Here is a 27,050-nt window from a genome sequence, read left to right as displayed (position 1 = left end):
TGGTTGAGTGTCTGCCTTCGGCTCAGGATGTGATCCTAGAGTCCTGGGGTCAAGTCCTACATTGAGTTTCCTACGTAGAGCCTGTTTCTTCTCCCTCTGCCTATGTCTCTGGCTCTCTCTCTGTGTCTCTCATGAATAAATAAATAAAATCTTAAAAAAAAAAAAAATAACAGGAGAGGATCCCTGAGTGGCTCAGCAGATTAGCACCTACCTTTGGCCCAGGGCGCAATGCTGTAGTCCCGGGATCGAGTCCCGCATCAGGCTCCTGGCATGGAGCCTGCTTCTTCCTCTGCCTGTGTCTCTGCCTCTCTCTCTCTCTCTCTGTGTCTATCATGAATGAATAAATAAATCTTTAAAAAACAAAACAAAACACTGTGTCGTTAGAAATGAGTCCTGCTATAAGAAATAGAAAATCTAATCAGCTTTTGGTTAGACAGATGAGGTTATTTTTCTCAAATTACTAACAAGTGCAGAATTGTGGTTTTTGGTGTTGGCTCAGTTGCTTAACAGTGTAATCAAGAACTGAGATTCTATCTTTTCATTCGGTTATCCTTAGTATATTGACTTTTATATTCATACTTGTTGCCTCGTGGTTATAAGAGGCTTTTTATGTTTACATTCAAGGCAGGAAGAGGGGAAGATTGTTGCCAGTGATATTTTCCCTCTTGTATCAGAAAACAAAAGCTATCCCAGAAATTCCCAACAATTTCTGTTGTCTCATAGGCCACAACCATGTTATATGACCATCCATAAGTGCAAAGGAAGCTATGAAAGTGAATATTGAACTGGGTGTAATGTTACCCAGAACAATACTGAGGCTCTACCAGCAAGAAAGAAAGATATATGAGTTATGATTAGGCACTTGACAGTGTTTGCTGCAAAAACTTAACTGAAATGTCTCTTCCTCTTTGGAGCCTTTTCTGATGACCTCAGGCTGAGTCAGTGGTGCTTTGCTCTGCTCCTGTGGTGCTTTGTCCTTGTGTCTTCTCTATAATCTCTATTTGTTTGCACTGTCATTATTAGAGAACAGTTTAAGAGCAGAGACTATTCAGTTTCTTGCCCTCGGTCTGCTAGCATTGGCCTAGTGCATAGATGTTAAAAGTTGTTTCCTACATGCATGATTGAAAACACCTTTTTGTTTGCAGAGGCCCTATCTAGGTCAGTTTAGCTAGAGAATAGTCTCATTTAAGGTGTCAGATTAAGTAGTGTGATTACTTCCTTGTGGGTTGTTCAGTGTCCTTCTTTTAGCCTGTTTGTATATTTTGTTCATTCATTTACTAAATAGTATAATATCTGTTATATGCTCAATTGGTAGGTGTATCAACAAATATTTACTGAGTGAATGAATGTACCACGTATTTTTCTAGGTTTTGAAGATGAAACTGGTGACATTTTTTTTTTTTTTTTTTAGATTTTATTTATCTTAGAGAGGGTGAGTGTGTGTGTGTGTGTGTGTGTGTATGTGTGTGCACAAGATCCTGGGGAAGAGCAGAAGGAGAGGGAGTGGGAGAGAAAAAGAATTGCAAGCTGACTCTGCACTGAGCATGGAGCCCAATGTGGAGCTCAGTCTCATGACCCTGAGATCATGACCTGAGCCGAAATGAAGAGTCGAAGTTACCTTACTTAGCCACCCAGGCACCCCAAAATTGGTGACAATTTGGACAAAGTCCAGTCTTCATCAAAATCATATTCTCTAGCTGTCTATCTTTACCTTTTAGCTCTTATTCCAGGCCTTTATTAAGATGACAGTCCTCTTGGTTAAGGCTTTAGGACATGTTGCTTATGTAAGTGGATTACTCTAACATAGTTATTATTGGCTCCTGGAACACATCAGGCTTCGTATTCCTTAACCCTGCCTAATATTTTGGTTCTAGGAAGTTTGACAGAGATTTTTTTTTAAAGAGGGTCAGTTTACAGAAACATCTCCCAAGCCATCAGTTTAAATCAGGACTTCCCAATCTTTTCATGTTGTGCTGCATTTGAAAATTGTGTATATGATTCACTGGAATAAAGGGAAGGATTTGCTTATAGCAAGAGGCTATAAAGCAGGAAGCTCTAGTCACTTGAGGCCTTGCGCATCAGCCACAAGGGTCTAGGCAATCAATTCTCAGCCCATCTATAATCCATTTGTTGAAAGCCAAACACTGCAGCATGCTGATTTGAATTACTCTGGTCTCAGTTGTGGCCAGGGCACGTGTTCTAATGGGTCCTCCTTTGTACGACTCATTTTTAGGAAAATGGGTCACAGACCCCTTGGCAACTCTGTGCTTTGCTCCTAGGAATAATGGCAGTATTTTAGGTATGCTCCTGAGAGATGTACTCCAAATATGCTAGAGTAGAGTTTTTGCCACTGGCCTCAGATCCCTGGCCTGGAGGACTAGTTTAGTCACCTCACCCCATCTCACACCTCAGCTTCTTGAAGCAACCTGTTTGGAAAATGGTAAAAACAGAACTAAAAGGATCTTTTTGGAGATCCTTAAAAATGCTGCATTTAAAGGGGATCTTGATGGCAATCAGTTCTCACTGACTAATTTTATAGATAAAGGTGTTTTTTTGATTCACCATTGTATCTGCAAGGCCTAGAATAGCACCTGGCACATTTTATTTTTTTATTTTTTAAGATTTTATTTATTTATTCATGAGAGAGACACAGAGAGAGAGGCAGAGACACAGGCAGAAGCAGGCTCCATGCAGGGAGCCCAACGTGGGACTCAATCCCGGATCTCCAGGATCACGCCCTGGGCTGAAGGTGCCCTGGGCTGAAGGCGGTGCTAAACTGCTGAGGCACTCGGGCTGCCCTCTGGCACATTTTAGACACTGAATAAATCCTCTGAATGAGAGTAAGATTGGGAGGAAGTGAGGGAGGCCCAAAGAGAGAAGGTGACTTGACCTAGGATAACATCAAGTCCCAAAGGCTGAGATATTTTTATATGACTAGGAAATACCAGGAGAGTTACCAGCTTTTTTGGTTCTTACTCCTTTTTTTTTTTTTTTTTTTTTTTAATTGGCCGGCTTGGCTCATGATCCACACCAACCTAGAGGTGCTGCAAACATGAGGGCAGGAGGTGCTCTGAGAAGCAAAGTGCACATGAGCCTGTTTCTCCTCTCAACTTGCAGGCAGGCTCCCACAGATTGGTCTAAGATAAGAACCCTTCAGGGCTCACTGTAGTCCCAGGTGGGGACCTGCCTTATTCTTTAAAATTTTTGAAAACTTTGGCTCAGGTTGTGATCTCGTGGTCTTGGGATTGAGCCCAATGTTGGGCTCCCTGCTCAACGGAGAAGTCAGCTTGCCCCTCCTCTGGCTTGTGCTCTTTCTGTCCATCTGTCTCTCTCAAAATCTTTAAAAATATTTTTTGAAGTATAATTGATGTAAGAAAACTGCACATACTTAAAGTTTTGGTATATGTATACATTTACATCAAGAACAAGCAAATACATTCATTATTTTCAGAAGTTTCCTCATGGCCTTTTGTAATACCTCCATCCTGTCCCGTCCCCATTCTCCCCCCAAATGCTGAGGCAACCAGTGCTATGATATGTGTTATTTTCTAGAATTTTATATAAATGGAATCACACTGTATTTTCTTTTCTCTTTTTCTTTTCCTTTTCCTTTTCCTTTTTGTCTGGCTTCTTTTACTCCGCATCATTATTTTGAGGTTCATTCATGTTCCCTTTATTGCTGAGTAGTATTCCATTGTATAGATATTGCTGCAATTTATTTACCTGTTGGTGGGCATTTGGGCTATGAACATTTGTTTACATGTTTTCCTTTCCCTTGTATAAATACCTAGAAATGGAAGGACTGGATCATGTGATATTTGTATGTTGACTTTTTTAAAGAAACTCACAAATTGTCTTTCACAGTGTTTGGTTGTAATTTTATATTCCTGTTAGCAGAGTATGAGTTACAGTTCCTCTACCTTGTTGCCAACATTTGGTATGGTCAGTCTTTTCAATTTTAGCTATTCTAATAGGTTTGTAGTAATATCTCATTGTATTTTTGATTTGGGTGTCCCTGATGACTAATGGTGTTGAACATTTTTCCATCGCTCATTTGCCATTCATCATTTCATCTTTTCTGGTGAAGTGTCTTCCCTCTCCCCTCTTTTGGGCTTGTTTGTTTTCTTTTTATTGAGTTTTAAAAGTTGTTTATATATTCTGGTTACAAGTCCTTTATCAGACAGATGATTTGCATATATTGCCTTACTCTGTGGCTTGTCTTTTTGTTCTCTTAACAGTGATTTTTAAAGAACAATGTTTTAAATTTTGATGAGGACAGCCCAGGTGGCTCAGTGGTTTAGCGCTGCCTTCAGCCCAAGGCCTGATCCTGGAGACCCGGGATCGAGTCCCACGTTGGGCTCCCTGCATGGAGCCTGCTTCTCCCTCTGCCTGTGTCTCTGCTTCTCTCTCTCTCTCTCTCTCTCTCTCTCTGGGTCTCTCATTAATAAATAAATAAAATCTTTAAAAAAATTTTTGATGAGGCCTGATTTATCAGTTTTCAAAAAATGGATCAAATCTTTAAAAAAAAAAATGGGGTGGGACGGGACGCCTGGGTGGTTCAGTGGTTGAGCGTCTGCCTTTGGCTCAGGTCGTGATCCTGGGATGCTGGGATCCAGTCCTGCATTGGGCTCCCTGCAGGGGGCTGGCTTCTCCCTCTGCCTGTGTCTCTGCCTCACTCTCTCAGTCTTTCATGAATAAATGAATAAAATATTTTTTAAAAATTGGGATGCTTGCTGGCTTAGTTGGTAGAGCAGGAGACTCTTGGTCTCAGGGTTGTGAGTTTGAGCCCCATGTTGGGTGTAGAGATTACTTAAAAAATAAAATCTCTAGGAAAAAAACAGGTTATACTTTTGGTATTATATGTAAGAAATTTTTGCCCTAACCAAGGTCATAGATTTTTTTTTCTCTATAATTCTTTCTAAAAGTTTTATATAGTCAGGCTTTATATTTAAGTCTATGATCCATTTCAATTTTTATAGATGCATAAGCTAAGAATCTAAGTTCGTTTTTTCCATGTGGATATCTACTTGTTCCAGTGTCATATGTTGAAATAACTAGCCCTTTCTCCAGTGAATTGTCTTCTAACCTTTGTTAAAATATTGCTCTATATACGTGTGAGTCTATTTCTAGATTCTGTGTTTTGTTTCATTAATCTTTTAGTCTATATTTACATCAGTACCACACTGTCTGGATTACTGTAGTTTTGTATGAAATCTTGAAGTTAGGTAATGTTAGTCCTCCAACTTTATTCTTTTTCAAAGTTGCTTTGACTATTCTGGGTTCTTTGTTATATATATATGATCAGCTTATCAGTTTTCACAAATAAACTTTAGAGATTTTGATTGAAATTGCCTTGAATCCATAGATCAATTTAGAGAGATTTGACACCTTAACATTACTGAGTTCTCTCATCCATGGGGTGGCATATTTCTCCATTTATTTAGGTCTTCTTTAATTTCTCTCAGAGTTATGTAGTTTTCAGTGTGCAAGTTTTACATGTCTTTTGTCAGATTTATCCTTTTAAGTATTTCATATTTTTTGGTGTTATTATAAATGGTATTTTAAAATTTTAATTTCTGATTGTTCTTTGCTAAGATATAGAAATACAGTAGAGTTCTGTATATTGATATGTGCCCTGCAACCATATTATTATTTCTAGTAGTTTTTTGTACATTCTAGCAGATTTTTTTACATAGGTAATCATATTACTTGTAAATAATTATAGTTTTACTTTTTCCTTTCCAATCCAGATGCCTTTTATTTCTTTATCTTGCTGTGTTGCACTGGCTAGAATCTTTACTATAGTGTCAAATAGACATGGTGATAGTGGACATTGTTGTCTTAGTCCTGATTTTAGGGGAAAACATTCACCATTAAGTATGATGGGTTTTTCATTGGATATAATTTTTTTTAAGATTTATTTATTTAGAGAGAGAGTGCACAAGCCCTTAGCAGGGAGAGAGAGAATCTCAAGCCAACTCCCCACTGAGCTCAGAGCTTGACATGGGGCTCAATCTCACTACCTTGAGATCATGACCTGCACTGAAATCAATAGTTGGATGCTCAACTGACTGAGCCACCCAGGTGCCCCTCAGTGGATATCTTTTAATAGATGAATGTTTGTTTCTGTTACTAGTTTACTGAGAGTTTTTATCAGAAGTGAATGTTTTGTTTTGTCAGATGCTTCTTCTGCATCTATTGAGGTAATTATATGGTTATTAAATTTAGTTTTTTAATTTGGTGAATGACATTCATTGATTTTTGAATGTGTAAATCAACTTGCATTCCTGAAATAAACTGTACTTGGTCATGATGTATTATCCTTTTTACATATTATTGGATTGGGTTTACTAAAATTTAGTTTAGAATTTTTACATGTATGTTCATGAGGGATATTGGTTCATAGTTGTTTTTGGTAATATCTTGGTCTAATTTTTTTTTTCCTTTGGTCTAATTTGGTATCAGGATAAGAATGAATGGATGAATGAATAAATAAATAAATAAATAATATATTAGAATATATAAGAATAAATAAAGCCAATAAGTTGGCAAAAATTCTCTCCTCTTCAGTTTCCTGGGAGACCTCTACGGGTTTGGCAAATTCATCAGTGAAGCCATCTGGGCCTGGAGTTTTTTGTTTGTTTATTTTTTAAGATTTTATTTATTTTTTCATCAGAGACATAGAGAGGGAGGCAGAGACACAAGCAGAGGGAGAAACAGGCTCCCTGCAGGCAGCGTGATGCAGGACTCAATCCCCAGACTGTGATCACTCCCTAGGCTCAAGGCAGACACCTAACCACTGAACCACCCAGGCATCACTGGGCCTGGAGTTTTTTATGGGAAGGTTTTATTTTTATTTTTTATTTTTTTATTTTTTAAATATTTTATTTATTTATTCATGAGAGACACAGAGAAAGAGAGAGAGGCAGAGACACAGGCAGAGGGAGAAGCGGGCTCCATGCAGGGAGCCGGACGTGGGACTCGATCCCGGGTCTCCAGGATCAGACCCTGGGCTGAAGGCGGCGCTAAACTGTTGAGCCACCCGGGCTGCCCTATGGGAAGGTTTTAAACTACAGATTCAGGGGCACCTGGCTGGCTCTGTTGATAGAGCAAGCAACTCTTCCTCTCAAGGTTGTGAATTCAAGCCCCACATTGGGTATGGAGCCTACCTGAAAAAATTAAAAAATAAACTACAGATTCAATTTTAAAAATAGATATAGGGCTATTTATATTATCTATTTCTTGAATGAGCTTTCACAATTTCTGTTTTTCAAGGAGTTTCTGCATTTAACCTATTTTTATTTTATTTTTTATTTTTATTTATTTTTTTAAAAGATTTTATTTATTCATGGGAGACAGAGAGAGAGAGAGAGACAGAGAGACAGAGACACAGGCAGAGGGAAAAGCAGGTTCCATGCTGGGAGCCTGATGTGGGACTCAATCCCAGGACTCCAGAATCATACCCTGGTCCAAAGTCAGCAGCTAAACCCCTAAGGCACCCAGGGATCCCCATATTTTTATTTTTTTTAAGATTTTACTTATTTATTCATGACACACAGAGAGACAGAGGCAGAGACACAGGCAGAGGGAGAAGCAGGCTCCATGCAGGGAGCCCGATGTGGGACTCGATCCCGGGTCTCTAGGATCACAGCCTGGGCTGAAGGCAGCGCTAAGCTGCTGAGCCACCCGGGCTACCCCTTAACCTACTTTTAAATTTATTGGCATTAAATTATTTATAATATTCCATTATTAATATCTGAAGAATCTGTAGCAATGTCACCTCTATCATCCCTGATACTGTTAATTTGTCTGCCTTTTTATCCTGACCAGACTTTTTTAAAATTAGTGTTCCTGATCTTCTGAAAGAACCAGTGTTTTGATTTATTAATTTTCTCTGATTTCATTGATTTTACTCTGGCCTTTATTATTTCCTTTCTTGTATTTACTCTGGATTTAATTTCTTCGTCTTTTTCTGGTTTCTTTAGGTGGAAGCTGAGGTCATTGGTTTGAGACCTTTGTCAAAAATAGGCATTTAGTGCTGTAAATATCCTTTCGAGTAATATTTTAATGACATGCTGATATTTTGTGTTTCATCTTTATTCAGTTTAAAAATACTTTCTGATTTTTTTTTAGCCATGAGTTTTACATAGAAGTGTATTTATTTAGTTTTAAGATGTTATTATTGATTATTGTGGTCAGAGGACGTACTTTTTATGATTCACATGATCTTAAATGTATTGAGACTTACTTTACAGCTTAGAATATGGTATATTTTTTAAAATTTAAAAAAATATTTGACTTATTTTTGTTGTTGTTCTCATCCAGAGAAAGCAATTGAACTGCGTCTGGCAAAAATCGACCATACTGCGATTCATCCCCATTTACTTGATATGAAGATTGGACAAGGGAAGTATGAGCCGGGCTTTTTCCCTAAGTTGCAGTCTGATGTACTCTCCACTGGGCCAGCCAGCAACAAGTGAGTCAACCCCAAGGATCCAGCTCCTTAACCAGGTGATGAGAGTTATCCAGTATCTAGGTCTGAGCTGATAGACGATCCCTGGAATTTTGTAAAGCAAATATGGAAAAGACCCAGACTGTCCAGGTTGTTCACTTGTTTGAACAGGAAAACAGGTGACAAAGATGACTAGTGCCTGTCTCTACTCTGCAAATTGGGATAGCTCCACATGCCCAGAAGCTGTGAAAAGCTAGACTGTAGATAGGTTACAATCATCTTTCGACTAAATCCCATACCATACCTAGCATCGTGTCTTCAGTAAGTGGTAACTGAAATAATTGGAGACTGAACTAAAAGTAGATACTTTAGCAGGGTTGCTCTTTTGTAGTTATTTTGGAGATGAGTATATCAAAGCCCAGAAAGTGTTGAACGAGTATAGTTTTGGATCTGCATGTGAGGTTTTTGGTACGTGCCTTAAGAGAGATAGATCTGTGTTCCCTGGGGAGTTTTTCTTGCCCAGTCACTGATCTCTTAAGCTCCTTTTCCTCAAGGTCTCTGAACTATCTCTGGTGACTTTTTGGTGATTTTCCCATGCCCAGTGTTGTTCCCTAGATTTTCAAGTTCTCTCCTATCAGTAACTTGACCTTACTTTCTTAGCATGATGTTCATAATTTGCCTGCTTGGATTCTGCCAGGTGGACAAAAAGGAATGCTCCTGCCCAGTGGAGGCGGAAAGATCGGCAGAAGCAGCACACAGAACACCTGCGTTTAGATAATGACCAGAGAGAGGTAAGAAACCTTAAGAGTGACAGTGACACTATGACTATTCTACACTCTCTTTCTCTTTCCCATTCCCTTGGCCTCTGGTCTAATTCAAATGTCTTAGCAATAACCTTTCCCCATAAAGAAGGGTTAATACTAGGGTTAGTTCCTCATACCTGATCCTGGGCCTTGGTTATGACAAATCCAGGATGTATGATGTTCTGCAAGTGACAGCTGGCTACTAACCAGGTAGGTCCTCTCCCTGAGCCACACTGTTTGCAGCCCCATCAGGAATGATCTCTGTGCTTAAGAAGAGAGCCTTTCACTGTCCTTTCAGTACTCAGTCTTGCACGATGCTTTCTGGGGAGTATGACCGGAACCTCAGAAAATAAGATTCTGAAATTTGGGAGAATTACTTTATAATTTGTGAGGCTTATTTTGGGTAGTGTATTGTAATAAAGAAGTTAATTCTGTTGGAGAAGGAAGAAAAGATAAACTTGGGTCAATACTGTGAATCTCTGAAACTAGATGGTGGAGGACTTTTCTTCTGTTTTTTATGTATTTTAATTTAAAACATAATCTTGACTTTTTTGCTTAGAAGAGCAAAAGAGAGGAATGTTATAATCAGGTGCCTAGGGGTTAGGGACTCCTGAATTGACCCCCTGAGTTTACCAGCTGAGTTTCTTAGCTCTACTATAACTTGTTCCCAGTAAAGTTTCTAGTTCTAAACCTCTGGATGGAGACCCTACCTTATTTAATTCCAGAGAAGTTGTGAAAATGGAGCTTCACCTTCAGAAACCCATTTCAAGAACTTCTCTTTGAGAAAAGACCTGCAGTTTACATTTGGTACATTTAAAAATCTGTTAAAGCATATTATTTTCGTATGTATCTGACATCTCAGTGAATGGGAAAATAAATGCCATTTTGTCTTTGCTGTTTTTAAAGAAATAAGAGTTGCAAGGTATGGTTATGAATTTTTTTTAAAGATTTTATTTATTCATGAGAAAGACAGAGAAGCAGAGACATAGGCAGAGGGAGAAGCAGGCTCCCTATAGGGAGCCTGATGCAGGACTCAATCCTAGGACCCCAGGATCACAACCTAATCCAAAGGCAGACACTCAACCAATGAGCCACCCAGGTGCCCTGGTTATGAATTTTTAACCTCTGATTTATAGGATATGATTGGGTTCCAGAGTTTTTGTGAAGGTGAGCATAAGGGATTTGGGATTTTGGTATTATTTTATAAGTCTCCCCTGGGTCGTCCACCTCACCTCCATATTACTTCTTTCAACAGTGTTTATTGAGCATGTTTTCTTGGTCAGATCACTGTAGTAAATACTTCGAAATATAAAGATGACAAGGAGGCAGGCTTGTCCTCAAGGGATATCAGTTTATTAAGGAAATAAAGTCAGATACACAAATAATTTCAGTAGGATAGTGTTTTGAAAGGGCCATATGAAAAGCAAGCCAATGTTTGATCTCTGATTAGAGAAATCAGAAGTCAGTTCTACCTGGAGTAGTATTCAAACAAGAGTGATGGAACCACCATCTCTTTAAGCCTTGGAGGATGATGGGATGATGAGAGACAAAGAAGAGCATTCAAGTAGAAGAAATGAAGGATCAAATGCTTGGTAGTTGTTGTGTAATGGAGGCTACTGACAGAATACTTTGTAGTAAGGAGGTATAGGAGGTAGGTAACAAACTAGGAGTCAGGTAGCAGTAATCCAGGTGAAGGAATTGAAGCCTAAACTTGGGAGTTGGTAGTGGGGGCAGATTGAGGGACCAGAAGATATAAAGGACAGAATTGTATTCCTGGAATAAAGTCTAGGGTAAAAATACTGGTTGCGAACTTCTGATTCTGAGAGGATGTCAGTGTGTAGTTCACTGAATTGATGTGAGCTCTGTGTTAAATAGTATATTTAACAGCACATTGTAGAAAAACAGAAAATGCAGTTGTTTTGAATGTGCACTATTATTTTCCAGACCCTAATTTAGCAAGGCTATACTTTATGATAGAAAGGGTAGGTATCTATCTTTGATATGGGCAGAGGAGTTAAACTCCTTGCAGCTTGCGGTAGAAAATTAGTTTCTCAGTAATATTCTGAAATTTGAGTGGGTTTATACATTGAGCTGTATACATGCTGCAGCCATGTGTTATTAGCTTTGTGTTAGCTATGTGTTCTTTACCTCTTGTATTATTAAAGCAAAGGTAATTACAGTACTCATAGTATGCCTTACTTACATCAGAGAAAAATCATCATATTTTCTTAGTTTTTTTGTCTTTGCTGCAAGAATTTAAAACCCTCCCCACTCCAACTGTGAGCATAGGAAAGAGGCATAAGAAAATGTGGGATGATAGTATTGACCTCTTCAGGCTCTTAGTACTGGACACCTGCAGTTTGTGTGCATGGACCCAAAAAACCTTTGATTTTTCTCTGATGTAGAAGTACATCCAGGAAGCCAGGAATATGGGCAGTACCATCCGCCAACCCAAACTCTCCAACCTCTCCCCATCAGTGATTGCTCAAACCAACTGGAAGTTTGTAGAGGGCCTGCTGAAGGAATGCCGCAACAAGGTGAGCCATGGTTGCTTGTGTATGTATGTTCTTTCCCTTGGCGGTCATGGGGAGACCATATCTGGGCTCTGACCACTCTTTCTTGGTTTTAAAAATACTGTTAATATAATGGGATAGTATTGATTTTAAGATCTTGTTGTTTTGAATAAATATACCATTGCCAGAGAGCAAGCATACTTTGCTTGATATTAACATAATATGTATTCTTTAAAACTGAGAGGTGGATGTAGTTTTCAGCTTTAAACATCTTACATTACTTATATGAAATCCTTATAGTTCAGTTGTCTTCAACAGATTAGTCTTACACACATGAAAATGTTTTTGCTTCTGTTTTAATCTGATAGCAGTGATCTCATTATCTAGACACAAGAATTTACTGGGTGCCTACTATATTTTTAAAGATTTTACTTATTTATTCATGAGACACACACAGAGAGAGAGAGAGAGGGGCAGAGACATAGGCAGAGGGAGAAACAGGCTCCTTGCAAGGAGCCCAACGTGGGACTCGATCCCAGGTCTCCAGGATCAGGCCCTGGGCTGAAGGCAGCGCTAAATCGCTGAGCCACCCAGGCTGCCCCATAGTTTAAGCTTATTGTTGGGATGTTTTTCTCAATTCTACAGACAGTAATGTTTTTAAGCTTTATTTTTTTTTTATTGTTACGTATTTATTCATGGAAGACACACAGAGCGAGACAGAGACACAGGCAGAGGAAGAAGCAGGCTCCCTATGGGGAGCCCGATGTGGGACTCGATCCCAGATCCCAGAATCTCGGATCTGAGCCAAAGGCAGACACTCAACTGCTGAGCTACCCAGGTGTCCCTGTTTTTAAGCTTTATTGAGGTATACTTGATATACAAAAAGTGCATACATATATATTTTTTAAGTAGGTTCCATACCAATGCATGACCTTGAGATCAAGATCTGAGCTGAGATCAAGAGTCGGTAGTTTAGGCAACTGAGCTACCCATGTGCCCCTACGCACATATTTTAATGTACACATTTTGACAAGTTTGGACATAGGCATACACCCATAATACTATCACCACAATCAAGATGCTAAACATATCTATCATTTTCAAAAATTTCCCTGTGTTACTCTGTGGGCTTGGTTTGTTTTTATAGTAAGTACACTTAACTTGAGACTTATTCTCTCTCTCTCTCTCTCTCAAAAATTTTATTTATTTCTTAGAGCAAGAATGAGCATGAGCTGAGGGAAAGGCAGATTCCCTGCTGAGCAGGGACCCCTCCCCACCCCCCCCACCCCCATTTGGGGCTCCATCCCAGGACCTTGGGATCATGAACTGAGCTGAAGATAGGTGCTTATCGACTGAGCCACCCAGGCACCCCTGAGATCCATAAAAATTCCATAAGAGATTACAGGCCATAATTTCTCTGACCTCAGCCACAGCAACATCTCTCTAGATATGTCTCTTGAGCAAGGTGAACAAAAGCAAAAAAAACTTTGGGACTACATCAAAACGAAAACTTCTGCACAGCATAGGAAATAATTAACAAAACTAACAGGCAACCTACTGAATGGGAGAAGGTATTTGCAAATGACATATCTAATAAAGGGCTAGTATCCAAAATATGTGAAGAATTTATACAACTTAAAACCAGTAAAACAAATAATACAATTAAAAATGGGCGGAAGACATGAGCAGACATTTCTTCAAAGGAGACATAGAGCTGGCCAACACATACATGAAAAAAATGCTCAATACCAGTCATCATCAGTGAAATGCAAATCAAAACCATAATGATATATCACCTCAAACCTGTCAGAATGGCTAAAATAAAAAACACAAGAAACAGATGTTAACAAGGAAGAAAAGGAATCCTTGTGCACTGTTGGTGAGAATGCAAACTGGTACAGCCATCGTGTAAAATTGTATGCAGATTCCTCAAAAAATTAAAACAACCCTATGTTCTAGCAATTGTACTACTTGGTATTTACTCAAAGAATACAAAAATACAGTTCCAAAAGATATATGCACCCCTGTGTTTATATAGTAGCATTATTTATGATAGCCAAATTATGGAAGCAGCCTAAGTGTCCACTGATTGATGAATAAAGAAGTGGTGTATATGTATAAGAATATTAGAAGAAAGAATGAAATCTTATTTGTGACATGAATAGATCTAGAGGGTATAATGCTAAGTGAAATAAGTTAGAGAAAGACAGATACCATGATTTCTTTCTTTTTTTTTTTTTTAATATATTTTATTTATTTATTCATGAGAGACACAGAGAGAGAGAGGCAGGGACACAGGCAGAGGTAGAAGCAGGCTCCCTGGAGGGAGCCCGATGTGGGACTGGATCCTGGGACTTCAGGATCACAACCTGAGCTGAAGGTGGCGCTAAACCACTGAGCCACTCAGGCGCCCCAGATACCATGATTTCAATCGTATGTTGAACTTAAGAGAGAGAGAAACAAAGAAAAAAAAGACAAACCAAAAAATAGGCTAACTATATATATTATTATTATATATAATATATATATATTATAGTGAGCATATTAGATAAAATATATGTATTAACTATAGTGAACAAAATGGTGGTTAACAGGAAGAGAGTAGAGGGATGGGTGAAGTAGTTGAAGGAAGATTAAAAAGAACATACTTATTGGGATGAGCACTGAGTAATGTATACAATTGTTGAATCACTGTATTGTACACCTGATACTAATATAACTGTATGTTAACTATTTTGGAATTAAAATAAAAATAATAGGTGCTACGTTGATCAGCGGTCCTCTAAAACTACTCATCTTACGTACTGAAACTTTACACCTACAGAGCAACAATTCCCTTTCCTACTTTTCCCTTCCCCTGACAATTACCATTCTGTTTGCTTCTGTGAGTTTGACTATTTTAGATACTTCATGTAAGTGGAATTGTGTAGTATTTGTCCTTTTGTGACTGGCTTATTTCACTTAGTATAATGTTCTTCTGGTTCATGTTGCTGCAAATGGTAGGATTTCTTTCTTTCTAAAGGCCGAATAATATTCTTTTGTGTAATATTCTATTGTATATCTATACCACATTTTGTTTATTTATCTGTTGATGAACATTTGAATTGTTTCTGTATCTTGGCTGATGTGAATAATGGGGTAATGATGAGGTACAGATAGCTCTTTGAGATTGATTTCAGTTCTTTTAGATATATACTCAGAAGTACGATTGTTGGATCAAAATATAGCCATTATATATATTTTTAAAGATTTATTTATTTATGAGAGAGAGTGAGAGTGTGTGTGTGTGTGTGCGCACGCGCGCGTGTGCATGTGTGCCCTGCACACACCAGCAGGGGGAGGGGCAGGGGGAAGCAGACTCCCCGTTGAGGGGAGCGCCATGTTGGGCTTTGACTGGGAGATCATACCTGAGCCAAAACCAAGAGTTAGGCACTTAACCAACTGAGCCACCCAGATACCTCCAAAATATAGCCATTCTTAATTTTTAATGTTGTAGTTATGAATGTAATTTCTAAGAAAAATTATAGCCTTTCAACCAAATTAGTATACCATACCTTTTAGGACAATTCAATTAACTTGATTTCTACTACATCCTATTTATTCACCAATGGAAAAAAAAAATAGATTCTCCTGAATTTTTCAATTTGTAAGTTGTCATTTAGAGGATGAAATCAAATATACTTTCTTTTACAGAAGAAATTATTACAGTTATAAATTAGATGGATATATCAATACTGATATTTTGAATTCAGGTGTTTAAAAAACAACTTCTATCAGCTCACTCTGAGTCATTAGTATTTATTATTTTTTAAAGATTTTATTTATTTATTTATTTATGACAGATAGAGGCAGAGACGTAGGTAGAGGGAGAAGTAGGCTCCCTGCAAGGAGAGCCCGATGTGGGACTCAATCCCAGATCCTGGCCACGCCCTGAGCCGAAGGCAGATGCTCAAATGCTAAGCCACCCAGGTGTCCCTGTTATTTTCCACACAATGTTTTTCTTTTCTGCCATCAAGAACATTGTGGTTGTGCCTTTCTTTAAAGAAACCTTCTCTGTTGTTTCTGAGATTTGGTTTCCAAGCTGCTGACATTTATTCTCCAGTCTTGAGATGTATGCCTGGCAGGGACAACTTCTTGTGTCTACTATCTGGTCAACAAAGACTATGAAATACATCCCAATTTCAGAGATGTTAATATGCAGAGAAATGTACATATTAGAATTGAAGAAATAACAATAATCAATCTAGCATTGCTAAATGTTGGTTAGCATGTGGAGCAACAAGAACTCTCAGACATATAAGTTAGTGTGACCACTTTGGAAACCAGTGTAGCATTATCGATGCAATGCTTTTTCTAGATAGATGCCCTAGAGAACCCCTTGTAGTGTGATCCCCGAGATATATACAAGTAGTTTTATAGCAGCATTCTTTGTAGTATGCCCAAACAGGAAACAACTCAAATACCAATCAGTAAGAGAGTTAATAAATAATTTGTATATTTATATGATGGAATGCTGTACAGTGATGGATATGGACAACAGTTATACCTATCAATGTGTGTGAATTTCACAAACAAAGTTTAGTGAAAAAGCAAATCACAAAAGAAAACATGTAGGCAAAAGTAAACTACCTTGTTTATTAGCAAGGCAAATCTAGGTGGTAAGCATTTTTTTGCTTTTCTGTAGTTCTACTGTGTGTAGGTCAAGATAGCGCTCACTTCCAGAGTGGAAAGGTTATTAGAGAGGACACATAGGGTGCTTCAAAGGTATGGATGGACAATGATTTATTTCTTAGCTTGGGTGATGGTTGTAATAGTGTGTGTAATATATAGATATATAGATATGATATATACATACACCATAATACATGTATATGAGGTCTATTTTACAATAAAAGCATTAAAAATAACAACACTGGAAAAAATGTGCCAAAATATTAAGAATTGTTGCTTCTCAAAGGCAGAATTAGGGGTGATTTTTCTTCTTGCTCTTTAGATTTTTGTGTGTCAGAAATTTATAACCTAAGTAAATCTTGGTTAAGGACTCTAAGGAACTAACTCAGGCAGAGTTAGATTCAGAGGCCAGATCTGCTACTTTTTTGCTGAGTAATTTTGGCAAGTTCTTTAAGTCCTCTGACCTCTTTCCTTATTAGTAAGTTGGAAACAATAATAATACTTATAGAGTTACAATGCTTAATACAGTGCCTCGCACATAGTAATAAAAGTTGCAATTATCATTATACAGTGTGTGTTTTTGGTTTATAACAAGAATTTGAACATTTTTACTTAAAAGAAATTATTCTGGAAACTATAGAACACTTATGAAAGAAATTAAAGAAGACACAAAGAAATGGAAAAATCTTCCACGCTCATGGATTGGAAGAACATGTATTGTTAAACTTTCTATATTCCCATAGCAATCTACACATTCATTGTAATCCGTATCAAAATAACAGTAGCATTTTTCACAGAACCAGAACAAACAATTCTAAAATTTGTATGGGACCAGAAAAGACCCTGAATAGCCAAAGTCATGTCAAAAGGAGAGCAAAGCGTGAAGCATAGTAATCCCAGACTTCAAGCTATATTACAAAGTTGTACTCATCAAGACAGTATGGTAGTGGTACAAAAACAGACACATAGATCAATGGAACAGAATAGAGAAACCAGAAATGGACCTTCAACTCTATGGCCAAGTAATCTCCAACAAAGCAAGAAAGAATATCCAATGAAAAAAAGACAGTTTCTTCAACAAATGGTGTTGGGAAATTGGATAGCCACATGCAATTTGAAGAATGAAACTGGACCACTTTCTTACACTATACACAAAAATAAATGGATGTAAGATCTAACTGGGATAGGAAACTATCAAAATCCTAGAGAAGAACACAGACATTTTAGAGTGGTCAGGGTGAGTCAGTCTGAGGACATCTGAACAGAGTACCTGAGTCAAGCGTTGTAGTATTTTCAGTGGAAAAGCCATAGGCTTGGAGTGAGACAGTTCTGGTAACTGGAAACTCCTTGGGACTTCAAGATAAAAACCTTATGCACAGCAAAGGAAACAACCAACAAAGCTAAAGGACAACCCACAGAATAGAGAAGATATTTGTAAATGCCAGATAAAGGGCTAGTATCCAAAAATCTATAAAGAACATCTCAAACTCAATGCTCCAAAACAAATAATTCAATCAAGAAATGGGCAGAAGACATGAAGAGACATTTCTCCAAAGAAGATATACAAATGGCTAACAGACATGTGAAAAGATGCTCAACATCACTCAGCATCAGGGAAATACAAATCAAAACCACAGTGAGATGCCACCTCCCACCGGTCAGAATGGCTAAAACGAACAACTCAGGAAATAACAGATGGTGGTGAGGATGTGGAGAAAGGAGAACCCTCTTAGAAATTGGTGGGAATGCAAACTGGTGCAGCCATTTTGGAAAACAGTATGGAGGTTCCTCAACAAGTTAAAAATAGAACTATCCTATGGCCCAGCAATAGTACTACTGGATATTTATCCAAAGAATACAAAATACTGATTTGAAGGGGTACATGCACCCTATTGTTTATTTTTACTTATTTTTTAAAGATTTTGTTTATTTATTCATGATAGAGGCAGAGACACAGGCAGAGGGAGGAGCAGGCTCCATGCAGGGAGTCTGACATGGGACTCGATCCTGGGACTCCAGGATCACGCCCTGGGCATAAGGCAGGCGCTTAAACTGCTGAGCCACCCAGGCTGCCCACCCCATTGTTTATAACAGCACTATCAACAGTAACCAAATTATGGAAAGAGCCCAAGTGTCCATCCACAGATGAATGGATAAAGAAGATGTGGTGTGTTTATATATATATATATGTGTGTGTGTGTATGCTATGTATGTCATATATACACACACACATACAAATGGGATATTAATCATTCCAAAGAAGATGTGGTGTATATATATGTGTATGTGTGTGTGTGTATATATATATACACATACACACAAATGGGATATTAATCATCAAAAAGAATGAAATCTTGCCATTTGCAACAACACAGATGGAACTAGAGTATATTATGCTAGTGGAATAAGTCAGAAAGACAAATACCATGCGATTTCCTATTCCTGTGTGGAATTTAAGAAACAAAACAGATGAACATAGGAGAAGGGAAGGAAAAATAAGATAAAGACAGAGGGAGAGGCAAACCGTAAGAGAGTCTTAACCATAGGGAACAAATTGAGGGTTGGTAGAGGAGAAGTGGGTGGGAGGATGGATAAGTGGGTGGTGGGTGTTAAGGAGGGCACTTGTGATGTGTACTGGGTGTTATATGCAACTGATGAATCACTAAATTCTGCCCCTGAAACTAATACTACACCATATGTGAACTAACTTGAATTTAAATAAAAATTTGAAAGAAAAAATAAAGGTAAATTATTTGTCCTTAGTTTTTTATCCTTTGACAGGTACTTCAGATGTATTTCTAGCCTTAAATGTTGGAAGGTTTGTTTGGTAAGATCAGTTAAACAATAATGTCGAAGTGACTTTGACCAAAGAGTTTTATTCAACTCTTCATCTCATAAATGCAAAAAATTAATCCAGAGTGATGGCATCACTTGTCCAGGGTCATACGGTGATTGTTGTGTTCTTATCTTATCTAACTGAATTCACTCCACCATAACCTGACCTGTATGATGGAGAATAAATATACTCTATGTTTCTTGGTCTTACTCATCTTGTCCTTCCCAGCCCAGCAGTTGTGCTCTGTGGGTCACCATAGCCCTCTCCAGTTGCATATGATCCTGCTCACTGTGGTTATCTAATCCTACTGACTGATTCCTTGTAGACCAAGAGAATGCTGGTGGAGAAGATGGGCCGAGAGGCTGTGGAACTAGGGCATGGGGAGGTGAACATCACAGGGGTGGAGGAGAACACCTTGATTGCCAGCCTTTGTGACCTTCTAGAGAGGATCTGGAGTCATGGGCTACAAGTAAAGCAGGTAAGGAATGTCTAGACTCTCCCTGCTGAGCAAATTGTCTTTTTCTTTTCACTTGCTAGCTTTCCCGTACTCTTCCAGTTGACTAGCTTTGAAAAATGGTACTTGCCATTTTTGGGATAAAACTTAAAATAGCTAAACAAACAAATAAGTAAATAAATGTGATTCAAACTATTTTCTTTTTCTTTAAGATTTTTTTTTCTTTTTTTAAGATTTTAAAAAATTTATTTATTCATGAGAGACCAGAGAGAGAGAGAAAGGCAGAGACACAGGCAGAGAGAAGCAGGCTCCACACAGGGAGCCCGATGTGGGACTCAATCCCGGGTCTCCAGGATCACTGCCCTGGGCCAAAGGTAGCGCCAAACCACTGAGCCACCCAGGCTGCCCCCCACCCCTTTTTAAAGATTTTTATTTATTTATTTATTCAAACTATTTTCTTTAAAAAATATAGTTCCTGAATCTCTGTGTTTGTTAGACATTTTTAGAGTGGTATCTTCCTTATTGTAAATAGAACTGGAGGCCAAATTTATAGATCCTTTTTGGCAGCTGGCCCTGATCTAGAGATGGGACACAAAAGTAAGAGAGAACTTAGAGATCCTAAGTACCAAATGTACTCTTAAGGGTCCTTCGCTAGTTGTACATTCCCAGTGGAAAAAGGTGTGTCATTAACATTTCTTTTATATACAGATAGCTTAACTGTCTAAAGATTTGAGAAAGGACTGCAGGAGATGGAGTAAGATTGATTTTTAATGCATACCAGAGAATTTCCTTATTTCAAAATACTCTGTTTTGAATAGCTAGTCAAGATGGACAACTTTTACGTATGTTTAAATTTGAAAACAACTTGAAATCTTTTTAAAAAGCAGTCTTAGGGCCGCCTGGGTAGCTCAGTTGATTTTTAAGTGTCTGACTTGTGATTTCAGCTCAGGTCATGAACTCATGGGTTATGCCCCCATGAGATCTCATAGAGATTGAGCCCTGCAACGTGCTCTGTGCTTAGCAGGGAGTCTGCTTGAGATTCTCTCCCACTGTCCCTCTCCCCACTCATTCTCTCTCTCTTTATAGTAAAATCTTCTTCTTTTTTTTTTTTTTTAAAAAGCAGTTTTAATATGGATAAATTAGAAAATACATACAAGTATCCAGCCAGTGTTTATTGAGGGTTGACACTGTGCCAGGCATTATTGTTGAAGGCACTTGAGATACCTTAGTGAACAAAACAGACCAAGATCTCTGCCCTTCTGGAGTGCCACTGTCATGGGTATAGAGACAGTCTACCATATCTGTCTTTCAAAACAGTTTTCTGTGCACATATACCCATATACTGTGGATATTTAAAAATCCAACCACAATGAGATACCTTTTCACATCCGCAAGGATAACTGAAATAAAAAAAGACAGACAATAACAAGGTTAGTAAGGATCTGGAGAAATTAGTACCTTTACATATTGCTGATGGGAATGTAAAATGGTGCAGCCACTTTGGAGCATAGCTGGCAGTTCCTCAAAATGTTAAACATGGTGTTATATGACACAGTGAGCCTACTTTTAGCTATGTACTCAAGATAAATGGAAACATATGTCTATATAAAAACATTTACACAGATGTTCATAGCAGCATTATTCCAAATAGGCCAGAAGTAGAACAACCCAAAAGTCCATCAGTTGATGAGTAGATACACTAAGTGTGGTATATCTATACAATGGAATATAATTTAGTCGTAGAAAGAATGAAGGATGATACGTGGTTCAACATACTACGTGAAAAGAACCATTCACAAAAGACCACATATTGTATGATCCCATTTATATAAAACGTCCAGAATAGGCAAATCTATAGATAGAAGATAGATTAGGAGATGTCAGAGATTGAAGGGAAGGAGGAATAGGTAGTGACTGATAATGGGCATGGGGTTTCTTTTTGGGTGATGACAGTGTTCTCAAATTAAGATGGTGATGGTTGTACAATTCTGTGAACATACTAAAAACCAGGGCTTTATTTGTAACAAAATTATATACTTTGTAAGTGTGAATTTTATGGTAATGTGAGTTATATCTCAGTAAAACTGTTTTTAAAAATTTAGATGGGAATATACTATACATAATGATTTGTAACTTGCTTTTTTTTAACCTCATTTTTTCCCCATGTCCTTAATTAATTTCTAGGTGATACTATAGTGTTTAAGAGCTCAAACTATGAACCAGATAGATGTGGGTTTGATTCCTATTTAATAACTTTATGAAACTGATCAAGATACCTAGTTTTTTCTAAGCTTCTGTTTCATCCTATATATGATGGACTCTTTAAAGTACCCACCTCTGTAGGATTCTTACGAAGATTTGGTAAGATAGTTTAGGTGAAGTGCTACACTTGGAGCCTGGAATTTGAGAGGTGCTATATAAATATTTGTGGTTATTAGGTTATTACTCTTCTCAGATTTCAGTTTTAGTTACTGTATCCATTGTATATATGTTCCATATTTTGAATCAATCCTTTATTACTAGTCAGGTTGTTTCTGATTTTTCAATATTGTAAGCAACAATGTGGTTATAAATTTTTTATAGTGCTAAAAATTGTGTATCATGTTCCTTAAATTTTGAGACTCCTGTAGTATAAATAGCAATACTATGGGCTTTGGAGTCTAATCAGTCAGACTGGGATTTGAATCCTAGCTCCACTGGATGACTTCCAGTAACTTTTTTTTTTTTTTTTTTTTCTTTTTTTTTTGACTTCCAGTAACTTTTAATCCATACTGTGGAATTAATCAAATCTATCTTTGAGAGTTAAGATAATTAGATGTAATAAAAACAAATACCTAGCATGCTGTAAATATATAACCTATGATGGCTAATTATGCTATGCTCTACATGAAGAATTCCTGTTTCTTTCCTTTTCTGTATAACAAATGAATATAATATATATAATCATTTTAACATTTTCCTTTAAATTGAACGGACCTGGCACTTATAGTTGAGCTCTTCATCTTTTCGGTAAAATATATGCCCCCCAAAACTTTAAAATGTTTGCCATAAAAATTTCTAGAGAATTAGTGAGCCTTCTCCTGCATTTTAAGAAATAATACCATATGATAAACATGTTCTAAACCTGTCCTCTGAGGCTTTGCAACCATATTCTGCACAAATTCCCATATGTGAGGAATATTTTTTGGAACCCATTTGATTCCTTTCTTAGGATAGAGGCTACTTGTGTAGTGAAATACTAATACAAAATAACAAGGACTTTTAAATTGAGGTCTCAATACTGCATTTGGAGCACTAAAAGTGAAACACTGACGGTGTCACCAGAGGGAGCAAGTGTATGTGCTTTTTGGCAGGGCATTTATACCCTCAGGGACACATACATATTCAGCTGAGGATTGACTGTGACTATGTATGTTGGGTTTCTGCAACATGTTCTCCTAGGCTTTCACTTTGCTAGCATCTGTTTAGAGCTCCTGCCTCCTGCTGAGACATTCTTTGGTTATATTCCAGTCCAAGGGTTTTAACCTGGTTACCTGGTCTCTATCATGCAGATTATACATGATCTTGCAATCACCCACATTGTGACCAAATTCACTCTCAGAAAGTGATCTTCTTTCCCCTTTCTGAGGATACCCTACTGATGTCCTACCTATTTTATCTACCTAGCAATTAGAACCCAAGCAGCAGTTTTTGCTGCTAGCTTCTTAAATTTTGTTATTAGCCATGACTGCCTGCATCCAGGGCTGCCTTCAGCAAGTCCTCATAAGAAGTTCTGTTATCTTCACAACTCTCTTTGGCTTTCAGTGACATTTTTCTTTTTTTATTTATTTATTTATTTATTTATTTATTTATTTATTTATTTATTTATTTATTTATTTATGATAGTCACAGAGAGAGAGAGAGAGGCAGAGACACAGGCAGAGGGAGAAGCAGGCTCCATGCACCGGGAGCCCGATGTGGGATTCGATCCCGGGTCTCCAGGATCGCGCCCTGGGCCAAAGGCAGGCGCCAAACCGCTGCGCCACCCAGGGATCCCGTCTCTTTGGCTTTCAGTGACATTTTTCAAGGAGATGGGCATCCTTCTCTAGTATATTTTTCTAACAATAGGAGGTGAGGTTTGGTTTTTCATACTGGTTTTGTAACTGCAGCCCTTTGGGTAAATGAAAATGGGGTTTTTCTCACCTTCTGTGTATGACATTCTTGGAGAATCTGGTGCTATCTATATCTTGCTATCCCTATAAAACTACCCCAAATGGTTAGTTAGGTTAAACTGAACCTTGCAGTCTCAATTAACCTCTGTGCAAAACAGGGAAAAGAATAACCCATGTCTCCTGAACTACAAAGACCCTAGTGCCCTGTCACTAAGCTTCAGCCCAGCTGCTAGTCTCCTACTCCTGTCTGTGCTCTCCTTCCTGTAGGATTACCATGAGCCAGGGTGTTCTTCTGGTGTGGCAGGGTGGTGTTGCTCTAGCCTTTGGCTCTTCGGCATCGTTGCATGTGAGGGCTCTCTGGTGACTGGCTGTATTTAGTGTATGTCATGTCTGCACAGGTCCGTTAAGAGAGGCTGCCTTCCTAGTCTTCCTAGATTCTGAGGATACAGTGATGAATAAGCCAAAGTCCCTGCCCTTTTAGGAGCCTACTTTGGGGATACAGTGATGAATAAGCCGAAGTCCCTGCCCTTTTAGGAGTGTACTCTAATGGTTTTGGTAGATAGATGGATGAATTTCTGGAAATTGAATTACTAAGTCAAAGAGTGTATTTTAAGCTCTTGTATTGTCTTTCTTTCTTTTCTTTTTTTTTTGTCTTTCACATATATTGTGTCAATATACCAGTTAGTGTATAGAAGTTGTCTCATTGATGTTGTTGAACATTGATTTTTTTCAAATTTTTTTTTTAATTTTTATTTATTTATGATAGTCACAGAGAGAGAGAGAGAGAGAGAGAGAGAGAGTGAGGCAGAGACACAGGCAGAGGGAGAAGCAGGCTCCATGCACTGGGAGCCTGACGTGGGATTCGATCCTGGGTCTCCAGGATCACACCCTGGGCCAAAGGCAGGTGCCAAACCGCTGCGCCACCCAGGGATCCCTCAAATGTTTTTTAATGAATAATAAAAAAGTCTTTTCTAGTTTTAACTTGTGTGTTTTAAAAAAAAATTACCCTTATGGTTATTGGACTTTGTTTTAAGGTGGTTAAATCTTTTTTTCTTTTAAGTTGGTTAATTCTTGCAGGATATTCCAAACGGCAAATTTATGTTAACACCTTGCTGATCTACAGATGAGGGTTTTCTTTCATTCAAATGCTTGATTTTTTCCTTCTAAAAGCTATCAAATAGAAACAATATAGATCCTCAGTATTCTTAGGGGACAAATCTTGAGACCTTAAATCCTCATTCATCTAAGAACATAAAATTTTCTTCAGAGTGTATAACTTTACAAGTTAAATGATCTCTTCCAGGCAGTCTATATGACATCATTATAAAGAATAATAGTTCTAAAAAAAAAAAAAGAATAATAGTTCTGACACTAGATTGAAGCTTGAATCTCAACACTATGCTTACTACTATCTGTGTAATCTTTTACAAGTTACTTAATCTTCTGATGCTTAATATGCTCTTTTCTAAAGAGAATGAGGATAGAAGTACCTATCTTGTAGGATTGTTGAGAGCATTAGATAAAATGTTATATTTTGAACATTTAACATAGTGGTTAGTTTGTAACAAGTCTCGGGGCATGGTAGCTTCTATTACTACTGTCACTTCTCTAAAACACAGAACTAAAGTCACTGATAAAATTGTTATAATAAATCCTGTTACTAAAACAAGCATAATACCACATTTACATAATATGAGCTATATAGAAACATTTACCATGAATTTAAAAGTTTTAATTATATAACAAGGGATACTGTGTACTGCAGGATGACTAGAAAGAGACAAAGCAGTGCCTGGGTGGCCAGGTGGGCTCACTCACCACCAAAGCAAATTGCTCCCTTACCTCAGGCTTGCAAATGCTTATCAGATTTGTCCCTTGGTAAAATGACAAATTACTACATGTCTCAAATAGTTTAAACTGCAACTCTTAGATTTCCAAATGCTAATAAGGTTCTGTTATATTGACTACAGTTAATACCAGTCTACCTTCCTGCAGGCTTCTTCAGTTTTACCTTCAGTAGTAAGGTGACAGCTTATTCTTCTCAGCCTGCACTAAGGACAATAGTGCCTTTAAATATTTTAGGAAATTCAGGAGCTATCATAAAATCTTGTAGATTGGATATTAGCTCCTCTGTACAGAAGCTATCATGCTCTACTCAAACTGGCCTTTAGCCAACTCAGAAGTTAATAGGTTATTTACTTTTTCTTTCTTATCCACTGGTCCATTCACAGAGTCTTTTTGGCCATGTCCTTCCTGTTTGAAGTGGTAGACCATTTCTCTTTTCTGTTCCTTTCCATTCTTCTTTACATTTCTCCTGCATTTTAGTAGGAGGATATATCTGTATATATTGCATCTGGGTGTACATTGAGATAAGTACAGATACTTTTTAGTAAAATCCTGTATCTATATGTTAAAATTATCCATGACTCTGTTCACTGGATGCCTTGGCCTCTGAAATCTAAATTGATATGTTTCTCCATTGTGTTGATTCCAGGGGAAATCAGCCTTGTGGTCCCACCTGTTACATTACCAGGAAAACCGTCAGAGAAAACTCACATCAGGAAGCCTTAGTACATCAGGTAAGATGGTCTCTGCACCACTGGGGAAAACCCCCTCCACCCACTTTCCCATCCCCCACTGGAGTAGATTCTTCTAAGTCAGTGAAATCTTTGCTGTATAATGTTTCCGTTTTTAAATACTAAGCTACTCTGCTGTCTAACCACAGTGTGCCAAAGCCATGGGGTTTGCTTTCATTATGTGTTTTTATACCACCCACCCCACTTTTTTAAAGTAAATTCTGTGCCCAGCATGGGGCTCGAATTCATGACCCCAAGATTGAGAATTACATGTTCCATTGACTGAGCCAGCCAGACGTCCTTGTTTCTATACCCTTTGATCGGTGATACAGAAGATTTTTATCAGCAAGAGGACAGTCTTAGAATGACATTAGGTTTTTAATGAATTTGTGTGGTACTGGTGTCCTATGTTTGGAGCAGGTTGTCTTCAGAATTGTTTCTTTTTTTTTTTTTTTTTAATTGTTTGTTTCATATCTCCAAGATGGGCATTGAGATAACCTATCAGTTAACAGAGCCTATTTGTTAATATGTCCTACCTTGGAACTCCTCAGAGTCAAGCCCTGGTATGAATGATCCCTTAGCACTTCTTTTCCA

General features: G+C 38.0%; 1 protein-coding gene across 2 annotated transcripts in view; it reads left to right on the top strand.

Moving 5' to 3' along the window:
- DENND5A (DENN domain containing 5A) overlaps positions 1-27,050 on the top strand; it is a 108,188-nt gene that overhangs the window by 67,566 nt on the left and 13,572 nt on the right. For both annotated transcript variants that reach the window (XM_025459437.2, XM_049098764.1), the window contains 5 exons: positions 8,326-8,476; positions 9,150-9,243; positions 11,661-11,792; positions 19,601-19,753; positions 26,375-26,459. In XM_025459437.2, the coding sequence (XP_025315222.1) occupies positions 8,326-8,476; positions 9,150-9,243; positions 11,661-11,792; positions 19,601-19,753; positions 26,375-26,459 (615 nt within the window). The remainder of the gene's footprint in view (positions 1-8,325; positions 8,477-9,149; positions 9,244-11,660; positions 11,793-19,600; positions 19,754-26,374; positions 26,460-27,050) is intronic.

The sequence above is a fragment of the Canis lupus genome, chromosome 21 (assembly GCF_003254725.2).
Source record: "Canis lupus dingo isolate Sandy chromosome 21, ASM325472v2, whole genome shotgun sequence".
Taxonomy (NCBI): Eukaryota; Metazoa; Chordata; class Mammalia; order Carnivora; family Canidae; genus Canis; species Canis lupus.
Note: the sequence above shows the minus strand (reverse complement) of the source record. Positions and strands in the feature narration are given on the sequence as shown.